Source organism: Lissotriton vulgaris, chromosome 2_1, assembly GCF_964263255.1.
Source record: "Lissotriton vulgaris chromosome 2_1, aLisVul1.2, whole genome shotgun sequence".
Classification (NCBI taxonomy): Eukaryota; Metazoa; Chordata; class Amphibia; order Caudata; family Salamandridae; genus Lissotriton; species Lissotriton vulgaris.
The window spans coordinates 525,472,132-525,484,303 of record NC_141687.1 but is presented as its reverse complement, the minus strand read 5'-3'; the positions used below and the strand labels follow the sequence as shown (position 1 = coordinate 525,484,303).

General features: G+C 44.9%; 1 protein-coding gene across 1 annotated transcript in view; it reads right to left on the bottom strand.

The window, feature by feature from the left end:
- NCKAP1 (NCK associated protein 1) overlaps window positions 1-12,172 on the bottom strand; it is a 649,223-nt gene that overhangs the window by 257,014 nt on the left and 380,037 nt on the right. Inside the window, exon 19 of the mRNA XM_086955458.1 lies at window positions 84-223. Within this exon, the coding sequence (XP_086811584.1) occupies window positions 84-223 (140 nt within the window). The remainder of the gene's footprint in view (window positions 1-83; window positions 224-12,172) is intronic.

Here is a 12,172-nt window from a genome sequence, read left to right as displayed (position 1 = left end):
TTACTGATTTGTGTACAACTGTTTATTTTAAAAGAAAATCCACTAACAGACTTTTTTTTTTAATTTAAAACAAATGGTCTTACTTGGTCACAAGCAGTCTGTTTTTTCTCATACTTTCAACTCCTGGTTTCTCCCTTTCAGGTTCACCTTTCTTTCCTGTCTGTTTTTTGGACTTTTTATTCACTGCTTGGCTGATGGTCTTGGCACAATGTTTCGGCAACAACTGCAATAGGCAAAAAATATAAAGATCTCCAATTAGTCAATTATTATATAATTACATCAAATAAGCAATACAAACCAATGGAACTTATGGAGAAATTGTAATAAAGGTACAGATAAGTGTAGAATGGTTACAAAGTGTCTCACTATAGTGACATTTGTACTACTACCATGGCACATCCTTCTTCACACACATCGAAAGCACAAAGCACTTTTAAAAAACACTGCAAGAAAGAAAGCAATGTTGGGGGCAACCCCAAGGGCAAAACCCTGCTCTGACTTTGCTTTTACTATGGATTTCTGAGAACAGGGGTGGTTGATGGTTCACGTTCAACAACAAGTGGGGAGGGTCTAAGGGCAAGTTTACTGACCAACCAGATATAAGCCCCTTAACTCAATATATCACAACAAATAATACCTGGGGGTCAAAAGAAAAAGGAAAGTTTGACAGTAAGAGCCACTACACCCAATGCACACAGAACAGTGTCAGTGAGAAGTGATAGTTAGTAAATGGTCAAGTCGAGACTCAAGAGTACAAGGAGAAAAATATATTGTTCCCATCAGAAGCCACACTGTACCGCCCTTGTTGTCATCATATGGGATCTCCTTACCCAGGAGACAAGACGGCCGGTAAGCATTACCGTGACCGAAATGTAATAGGAGAGCAGAACAGCAGAATGTAGTGGTGGCTACTGAAAAAAGCAGTGTATGGTGTTTGGAGTGAAATGAATGTCTGCGGCAACTCAGTGATCGCAACTCCTACCTACCGCTGAGATCGGATCCTACTGAAGGTCTACAAACCAGAATCAATGCCTTAGTAGAAGAAGCCACGAGTGAGGGATGGATAACCTCTCAGGAAGGACAATACTTGGTCACAAAACACCCTACAATCCCATACTTTTACTGCTTGCCCAAAGTCCACAAGCCAACAAGGCCACCACCCGGCAGGCCTATCATTTCTGGCATTGGGTCAGTATTAGAACCCCTTTCAACTTTTGTGGACCACTTCCTTAACCCAATGGTCAAAGCAATGCCCACTTTTCTCCAAGACACCAAAGATGTCCTAAGACTCCTTCCCACGATACAATACAACACCGAAACTGACATCCTAGTATCGTTCGATGTTGAATCTCTATACACATCGATCCCACAAACTGAGACCCTAGAAGTAGTGGGGGCACTTTTGGAGCAGAGTAACCACCAATCGATCACACCAATACCTTCTTTTGACCCCCAGGTATTATTTGTTGTGTGGTTGATGGTTCACCCAGAAAAAGGGGTGGTTCTGGTAATATGTATATACAAATCAATACAATGACGAGTATGTTCATACTTCTACATCATAGATTCCTTTCATCAACCTTAATGCTCATGTATAGGATATTATTATAAGTAGGAAATTTTACAATACTTATCAATGAACATTAAGAGTACTGACCCCACTAACAGGAGCCAAGATCTTAATCTTACTGCAAAGGGAACATTTGAAACTGGGATCTTGAGTTAGAGTGAATTTTCTGTTCAGAATGGGAAATACATACCTGTGAACTCGTACCATTTACACCCTCCCCAAAATCCACTAGAGAATAGTGAATTTACCTGGAGACTTATCGTCTCCAGATGTGCCTCACTGCTGTAACCTTGTGTAAATACAAGGTTTATTTCATCCAGCCGTTTATCCTATGCACCCGGACCTTCATTAGGGACAGCATGAACCTAATGAACAGTATTGAGGATTTTGTATTTTACTCCTCCTTCCCCCCACCCCCTGAGTTCTTGGCAACGCTCAATATACACATCCCACAGAAGGAGGCGCTACCAGTTATCAGGCATCAAGAATCTAGATCAAGTCTCATCTAAGTCCCTACTGGATATTGCCTTTACAAACAATTATTTTAAATTTAGCATTGACTTTTATTTTCATGTTAAGAGGTAACCTATGTGGCAGATTTGCTCCAGACGGAGATAATCTATTTATGGACACTTTTGAACAACTGCACATTTGCAATAAGCACAAACCCTTTTTACCGAACATCACTTAATGGAAATGGTACAAAGACAATGTCTTCATGATTTGGATGGGTGATAGGAGTGCACATCATGCTCAATTACAAGTTCACTTATATTCAATTCACCATGTCACAAAGCTCCGCTGAGGTAGCCTCCTTGGACCTGATGATTAAAGCAGAGGATTATAAAATATACACCGCAATGTTCAGCAAAACTATGAAACTTAATACTCTACCAGTCATCACCCTCCTGGTTTTACGTCATACTCTACCCTTTGACCAATTCCTCAAAATTAGGAAGAAATGTACGATAAAGGTATATGTTTGGCACAAATGGATTTTCTATTGTTGTGTCTGAAGGAAAGAGGTTATGGATCAAGCCCTGATCTCTTGACTGGGTAAGAGTATTCTGCATCATTCAGAAACTCTGTCCATCACCACCCCCTTTTCCAAAATAGATTTTGTCCACACTATGTGTGGGAGGGTATACTCAGACATGAGTCCCTTGCTCATTGCACCATCAGGATTCAAGCAAGCCGGGCCGACGACGGCTGAAATGCCAGAAACCGGTCCCCGGAAGCTTGTTTCCTTCCCAGTATAAGAATTGGCTTGGTAGTTTGGTTTGCCCTGTTCCCATCATGCACTGGGACAGGAACAGACTAATTTGCATGTAGCCAGGTTCAGAGCTGGGATGGTGCAGTGAGCTAAAAAACGGTGATGGATCAAGCCCTGATCTCTTGACTGGGTAAGAGTATTCTGCATCATTCAGAAACTCTGTCCATCACCACCCCCTTTTCCAAAATCGATTTTGTCCACACTATGTGTGGGAGGGTATAATCAGACGTGAGTCCCTTGCTCATTGCACCATCAGGATTCAAGCAAGCCGGGCGGACGACGGCTGAAATGCCAGAAACTGGTCCCCGGAAGCTTGTTTCCTTCCCAGTATAAGAATTGGCTTGGTAGTTTGGTTTGCCCTGTTCCCATCATGCACTGGGACAGGAACAGACTAATTTGCATGTAGCCAGGTTCTGAGCTGGGATGGTGCAGTGAGCTAAAAAACGGTGATGGATCAAGCCCTGATCTCTTGACTGGGTAAGAGTATTCTGCATCATTCAGAAACTCTGTCCATCACCACCCCCTTTTCCAAAATCGATTTTGTCCACACTATGTGTGGGAGGGTATACTCAGACGTGAGTCCCTTGCTCATTGCACCATCAGGATTCAAGCAAGCCGGGCCGACGACGGCTGAAATGCCAGAAACCGTTCCCCGGAATCTTGTTTCCTTCCCAGTATAAGAATTGGCTTGGTAGTTTGGTTTGCCCTGTTCCCATCATGCACTGGGACAGGAACAGACTAATTTGCATGTAGCCAGGTTCTGAGCTGGGATGGTGCAGTGAGCTAAAAAACGGTGATGGATCAAGCCCTGATCTCTTGACTGGGTAAGAGTATTCTGCATCATTCAGAAACTCTGTCCATCACCACCCCCTTTTCCAAAATGGAAAGAGGTTATCCTACCAGATGTTTGAGACAAGCATGTAAGAGGAAGTACTGATTAGTGCCCAAAGTAAGGTAGGGGAACAATGAAGGCTTGGTCTTTGTGCGACCTTGTGTTGCACTCAAAGCAACCAAATCTGAAAAACTGAACATTTTACATCAACATGTAAGACCCTCATTGTAGAAATTTACCAACTGTAATTCTTGAAATGTGATTTATTCTACATAGGTCCCCTGTAAGTGTATATATGTGGGCCAAACATAAAGAGTCAAGATGTGCGTCCATCAATGAAGGATCAGTTGTGGTACAGCGGGAGCACCACTTGTTGAACATTAAAAGCCCCTTTGGGCTTAGAATTGGAGACATTTGATGTCAAGCTATTGAGCAAGTGGCACTGGATCAAAGTGAAGGAGATTTATGAAGCAGGTCAATGCAAATGGATGTACAGGGTTCAATCCACGGAGCACCTGTTGGTTTCATCAATACTGAACATAACAGAGTTTGCCCAACTGCTCACAATTTAAGGGGTAAAATGTATTGATCCTATATTTTTAGATTAATTTATATCAATTTAAATTTCAGGGTGGGATTTATTGATCCTCAAATTATCAAAGAATTTATAAACTAAATCATTAAGACTACTGCTTTTTTCTTACTATACAATCAGTAAGGTGTGGTTCACATGTCTACTTCACAAATCATATTCTGGAGAAGATGCTGTTGAATATCCTTACAATAATTGCATGCACACATACGCCACAAGCAAAAGGGTGCTCTCAAATGAGAAGTATTCAGGAACAAAGACAAACGACTCAGAGGTAATAAATCAGGGGGAGTCCTGTATGCCTGGGTCTAGTCCCATACAACACAAAAACCAGGTTTAGTTCTGAAAAATGGCTAAAGGGTACTGAGCAATTCCCATCTGTTCCCACAATAGAAAGTGTGGCAAATGTACTAATAAGAAGTGCAAAGGTAAAACGTTTTAAATGGTTGGGGGAAAAAGGGTGTAGGGAAATTGGAACTGCAGATTTCACATTAGCAAAAATGCATGTGTATGCTTGCTCAAGTAAAAGTAGAACTCAAAGAATTTGCCTGGAGTATGGTTTACAGGTCAACTTCTGTAAACTCGTCTGAAAAACTACCACTTTAGCAATCACATTTTCTTGGCCGAAAACCCCCCCAGAAACGCTACAACTATGCAACACTGCAATCATCCCTCCAGCCATCTCAGGCAAACTGTGAGGATCCATAAACCATTATAAGGCATAAGCTAGAAAAAAAAACAGATTCTTGATTTAAGAGTAGAGATTGGGGGAGTGGCATCGGAGGAAATGGAGTAGGATATGTTTCGCCTGCTCTCCAACTCCCTGTTGTCCATCGAACGCTATTGACTGACCTAGGGCAGCCAAATGGGTGCTCTATCGATGTAGGGGAACCTACTATCCTGCCCCACCGTGAAGAGGCTGCACCCCACCGATGACAACACTGGAAACTGAACGACAGGGGCTCCCAGCGGCAGCCGGGAGCACCCGCCACCACCTTGCCCGGCCTACCTTCACTTCATCGGGCCTACTGTGGATGAGGAGGCCTTATCCAGCGACCTGCCCCTGAACTATGCCATTAGCGGGGGTTGCACTGAGGCTGGTGGTGGTGAGACACTAGGAACCCACTGAAATCACAGCGCTGTGGCCTGGCAACAGAGGAGTGTGCAGCTGTGTTCACCCAGTGGGACTTATGTTCCTAGGCCCCTAGAACACCCGACAGTGCTTCCAGAGGAAGTGACATATCAGAGGGATCCCGAGCGCCGAGCCCTCTGGCCGGCAGTTGCTGTTATGCGGGTCAAGGGTTTCGGGTCCATGCTTGACTGTTTCGGCTTGGTGCCGGACTTTGGCCATCTCGGGCGAGGCGTCAGAAACATGTTCTCGGTACCGACTGTGGCCCGACGGCGGGGTGGAACCGAAGCCTTTTACTTGGTCTGAGTTGGATTTTGGAGCAAGGAGTGTTCGGTACTCACGGGACGCTGACCTTGCGGTATGTCGACTTCAATCTCCGAGTCCGATTCGGGAATGAAACAAGTTCTTCCTCGGCCCCTTGTGCATTTCAATCCTTCTTGCTTGGATCTATCATCGAAGATGTCCAGCGTGTATTCGATATTTTGGGTTTGCATTGAACGACATCGAGCCTGACAATCGCAGAGCGTTTTCTTCGATCTAAGTGATCTGTATGCGTTGCATTCCTGTTCGTTGTCCTCCGGAGATAAGCACATGTTGCACCCTTCGTGTGAGTCGGAGAGAGGATGCTTCGCAAGGCACAAAGGACAGAATTTGAATGGAGTCTGTTTCCCCAAAGGCCTTCCCGGAGTTTTGCAATCGTAATAGAGATTTTCCTCGACCGATACGATACGCGGAGAAGGGGATAAGAGTTTGAAAGAATACTGGTGCGGGTAGAGTGGACTGCGCACCGAGGGCAACCCCAAGAACGGTTTCTAAGAAGAGCACAGCAATACATGTCCGAACACGATAGCGGAAAATAAAAATCTAACAATGGAGTTGATGCCCATGCGCACTATCACCAAAAGGAGGTGTCACCTTACCTTGTGATTGAAAAGACTTATTTGAAGAAATACAACTTGCAAATATCTGGACCCCACACTAGATGGTAGGAGTATGCAGAGCATGCGATCTACAGCTCACATGCCTCAAAAATTAATGTTTCACTGGTTTCACACACAGGCCCGTCTCGCCACTATTCACCCAGGTACTTTCTCTCTTTGCTGGCGCTGTAAGGAGGGCACAGGTGGCTTCTGCTATTTCTGATGGTCCTGCAAAGTAATTACTACATATTGGAAAGAAACTGGGACAGATCAAAGACCTAGAGGGCTACCCACTCCCTGCCTCACATCTCACGATCATCTTGGGCCTTAACCGCGATGACGCATGCAGACTGGAATCTTATCAACTGCCTGCTCTAAGTGGTGCAGCAACTTATTGCACTCATGAGGAAACAGGCTGCTCCTCCCTCAATGGCACAATGGTTCGGTTGCGTTTGGTACATCTTAGCAATGGAACGGATATCACACAGACTACCTTCAACACGTGTGGGAGCCCCTAATTCACTATGTTATGAGTATCGAATTCACCTGCATCAGCCCCGTAAAACTCTGGATGCCCAGCTTTTTGACTAAAGCTAGCCTTTCCACTCCTTATCACTTTATCAGGCAATGCTAGATGGAGGAGAGTACCTTGCCCCTTTCTCTACAGAGGATGCAATTGATGGCAGGAGTTGTGTTGTGCTGGAGCCTGGGGATCAGCACCGCCTCAGGATGTTTAATTTTGGAATGAGAGGCTTCACTGATTCCTCTGAGTCATCACATTCCCAGGCCAATTAAAAAAAAAAAATAATAATGGGAGGGGGACCGCCACCTCCACAGGGCCGGCTCCTGCTATCTCCTGGGGTGCCCACTCCAGGTACATAGCTGTTTGCTGTGGCATGGCTGGAGCTTTACCGCTCCCGCCAAGTCACAACAAATGCTCCGGTTCCAGCAACTGAGAGCTCAGAAATGCTCCCACTTGCTGGAAGCGGAGCAGAATTGCTTTTCAGACACAGGGAGCTGCTTGTTTAGCAGCTGCCTGTGACTGAACGGGATGCCATTTGCATGTAACTGTGGTCAGTACCATTATACCACTATTTAAGCCTGGATACAGCATCAACCTATAGGCTTAAGAATTAGTAATGAATCCTTTACAGTCAATTCAAAATTCTGCAGCATAGTTGCTTGCTGGGCTAATAAAGTGGTCAATATGTCCAGCACTCTTGGGTCTTTACACTATTTACACGTGCATAAGAGTACGGTTAAGGTCCTTACTGTTGTACAAAAGACACTTTACCAACCAGTTAACAGCATTCAAGTTTAGCTAGCATTAACTGAGCAAAGACCATAGAAACCCAATATAGCCTTGGCCCAAATACTGATGCCCGGATCACTGTGAACAAGGCTATATCTGTCTCTGCAGCAACACTGTGTCTCTCCACCCGCACGTAGAACCTGAACAGCCTCAGTTCAGAAGTATCTTAAAACTTGGTGGTGTGTTGCATCCCAACTATTGGCTGTTTTAATCATAACTAGTGAAGGGCATTTTGTGTTTATTCTTTATTCTGCAGAACTATAAAAGCATGCATGGAAGTTGAACACTCTATAAATAATTACTTCCATCCAGACAGTGGAGGCTCTTCTCGAGATCCTAAGAAAAATTTGCTAAGAAGCCTGGAAGGAAGTATTTCCTGCATTGGGACAAAAGTCCAGAACCACAACTGCAGCTGATTTATATACTACCCTCGATCTTTCAATCTAGAGTTTTGCTTTTTGGAACAGCTAACAGGGCACTATCATGCCAAGGAAAACCTCAAACTACAGGCCTGGTGATAATCACAGACAACCTTCCAAATGCCAATTCACACTATTTTCTGCTATTTGAAAGTGATTATAATACATGCTGTTATGAAATGCTTTTATGTTTGCCGGTAAATTGCACATATAAATATTTTATCTAAAACCCACCCTTTGTCACATGTCTGTTGTGTGAAGAGGCTCAAGAAGTGACACATATGGATCGGTATGGTGCCAGTCACAATCACATGGTAACATGCTATATATAATGTTTTCTACTTCACTGTTCTGGACAGACTTTAAGGGCACCATTATAACCCTAATGAAAGCACAGGACTACTGTGGGCTCCTTTGAATGGATATGAAGTGTGTCTGTAACGGAACATTAATAGGGTGCACAAGCCTCCTGTTTAACTTTTTTATCAAATGTTAGTAAAGGAAGAATAATACCGTTGTCCACTTATAGCCAGATGTATTATCCTCTGCTTCCTAAATATGAATGAAATTGTGATCAGAAAGGGGACACTGGCTTAGAGATCCAATCATTAAAGAGGCAACTACAGACACAATATTGAAATCCATTCTCTCCTATTAAAAGCTTTGGGGCAGCCTAAGTAGACAGACGCTTCCTTCAGTACATGCCATGCAATGTGCACATACTCAGACACAATGTAAAACGGGCTTCTATAACATAAGGAAGTACTGGTTCATAATAATGAAGTCTGGAGGCTGCAGAATCATCTAAATGTGACAACACATCAAGGAATAACAAGATTGTGGAGATCTGTGTCTGCGTTTACATCAGCCATAACAAGCCGTGCCCAATATGTAAATGTTTAGCAGGACTGCAGTAAATAAAATCATCCAGCTAGACAAAAGTAAGGAAAACGAGAAATGTTCTGCGGGGTACGAGGATAAGAAAAGACACAGTGCTTTCTATTGCACGCCAACATGAGGATGTTCATACATTGTGGGATGTTCAAAATCAAAAGATAGGGCAGTATTCCAGTTGAAGGACTGACACAGAAACCAACTTTCAGGGCATTTGAAGCAGTGTCTTTTAAAAAAAAAAAATGTAGACATTCATTGGAGATTCTACATAGGTGTATGAGTACTGCTGTGTAGCCCAGGTGTTAATATTGAAGTTGTCTGAAAAAGGATTTCAGAATTGATCTACCAGCTACTGAGGGATGTGAAACAATAGCGCTCTTCTACCTTCCCAATTTCTAACCTCTCACATTTCTCTTGGAATTTATTAATGCTTCTTTGTTAATAAATGTTCATAAGGAGCTCAGTGTCATGCTTCCCGACTTGACTACTTAATGTACTGTATCAAACCACATTTACATATTAGAACTTGGTTACAGGTGGAATTATGTGCTATAGGTTTGTGTTAAAGTAATTGCTGATGCCATGCTGCCTGGCCATGTTAACTATAGTAGTACCAAGCTGTGCCACCTATGAAGTATTAAACCTTATTTTCATGTCTGGCAGCAATAAGCAAGGATTCTAAAATAGCTTGATCAGCGCCTAAATATTTTACATTTTGTATATTTTAAAAGGTATACTTGAGGCTTTCAGACAAGAACGCTGCACCCAGACTATGAATTAAGTGTCTCAGTTTTATTCATTTGTCTACTATTAGTTCATGTGTGTCTAAAAATCTATAAATTTCTCCTTATACTAGAGAGCAGCGGCGGGATTATTTGATGCTCAATCTGGTGGCTCACGGATTGTTTTATTTTTGCTTTTAATGAACGGGTGCTGACTTCTTGTATGAGTGAGAGGTGATATACTACAGTATAGGGAAAAATCCTTTTTAGATAAACAATTTTATTGATTTTTAGAAACGACAAAAAGAACAGAGTGTCACTGCGACGAATAAGACATTTAGGTACATTCACAGAACATTCCCCCCGTCACGCCCAGCGATGGAGAAGATCTATATATCCCCCTTGTCCGCCCAACCTTCAACCGAGGCAGATCAGTCCAGCAAGCCCAGCCATTTAGCTCATATACAACCGTGTTTGGCAAGACAGCCTCTTGTATCATACACAGTTTTTTCTTGGATGACACACCAGTCCACTCCCTCACGCCATTATGTAAAAGAGGGAGCTGCTGAGTCTTTCCACACCCGCAATGTCTCTTTTGGCCACCAGTATCGCCGCCCCCAGGAGCAACTTGTCAGTGTGGGAACAATCCAACCCACCCATCACCCCCAGGAGAAGAACAAGATTCCAGCCCAGTATGTCACTCAGTTCAGTTACAATCAACGCCCAATATTTGGAAAGAATGGCGCAGGACCAGACCATATGGTAAAAGTCAGCGGGTTCTGCCTACAACGTTGGCAGTTTGGGGACGGAAGGAAGCCCGCTTTGTGAAGCCTCACAGAAATAAGATATGCACAGTGAAGATAATAAATTTGAATGAGGCGGAGCCTGGCTCATATAGTTAGCCCCCTAGGGGCCATTAGTGTATCTCTCCAGTCTTCCTCCACTCAAGGACCAAACCATTGCTCCCAGCAGGTCCTAAAGGAGTCTACCGTGGACAGGATGTTGTTTATCATGGACCGGTAGATTTGGGACATTCCCCCTTTCCCCAGATTCCCCATGAGGAGCTTAGCTTCCATTGGACTAAACTCTGGGATTGCCGTGCGGTCAGGAATGTGAAGGGCCAGGGTATGCCGCAATTGGAGGTATTAGTAGAATTGAATGGAATGCAGGGAATATGTTGGCTGCAGCTCGTGGAAGGAGGACAAATGCTCACCCTTCCACACATCTCCCAGGTGGGTGATACCGATCAGGTTCCATTTCTGAAGCCCGCTAATGTACCAACCTCCCGCAGCCAAGTGCAGTGCCAGAGGGGTGTCTGTAGTGTAATTTTGGCATCCCATTGAGTGTGTATCGCAACGCGGACTGCCATGCGAGAAGGGCTGTTTGGGTGACTGCTGGTAAAGTGTGAGAAATTGGAGCCCCATATAACATGGCCTGGATCCGGGAGAATCTGAGGTTTTCTAGTTCTAGCTGGTAGGCCGGATCCAACCAACCGCCATTGAACCAGTCGTGGATCACCAATAGGTAGGTGGCCAGGTAGTACAGAAAGGGGTTTATCACCCCCTTACCTCCATCGCATGGGGGCCATTGGCAGTGCGTGAGGGCCAGCCGTGACCTCTAGCCATTCCAGAGGAAAGTCGTGGTCATCCCATCCAGCCCACGGAACCAACTGCGGGGAAGGTGAAGCAGGAGATTCTGAAGTACATATAGGAGAAGGGGTAGAACCATCATTTTGAACAGGGCGATCCTACCGAGGGGGTTGAGTGGAAGGGATTGCCAACGCAAAAGTTCGTCTTTTCTACTTTTGAACAGTGGGCTGACATTGAGGGATCAGGTTAGCTCCGGGAGAAGGGCCACCCAAATACTGAGGTACATGAAAGAAAGTCTCTGTAGGGGAACGGTTGTTTGCCAGACCACACGTTCTCACGAGGCATGAAGGGGCACTTGTTAGACGGACCGGGAGGGTCGGCCGAGGATAAGGGGAGAGGTCTCCGGGGAGAGCCGTCTCCAGCGATCGTACAGACAAGTAACTTCCCCCCCACAGACGGACACCACACCAGGTTAAGGTTTAACGATACTTTATAAGCAATTCTTTAAGTACGGTGAAATGATACAAGGAGGTCTGGACTCAGGGGTCCCCTCGATTCTGGTCTCTGGATTGGGAAAAGGGTAGCGGGACAGTCTTGTTACCAATAGATGGAATAGCTCTCAATCCTCGAGCTCGGCGTTCTAGATAGACGGGCCGCGGCGGAGCCAGCAGGTCCCGAGATGGATGAAGGAAGCGACGGTCCGCGGCGGAGCCAGCAGGTCCCGATGAAGATGGTGGTTACAAACGGTCCGCGGCCACGCCAGCAGGTCCCGACGACGATGAAGGTTTACGAAGGTTGCGGCAGCGCCAGCAGGCAGGGCGATAGTTCGCAAGGCAGAGCTACGGCAGTGCCAATAGCCCGTCAAGGATGAGTTCTTCTCTGCGTCTCTCGACTCCAGGATACAACTGCCTTCCTGCTCT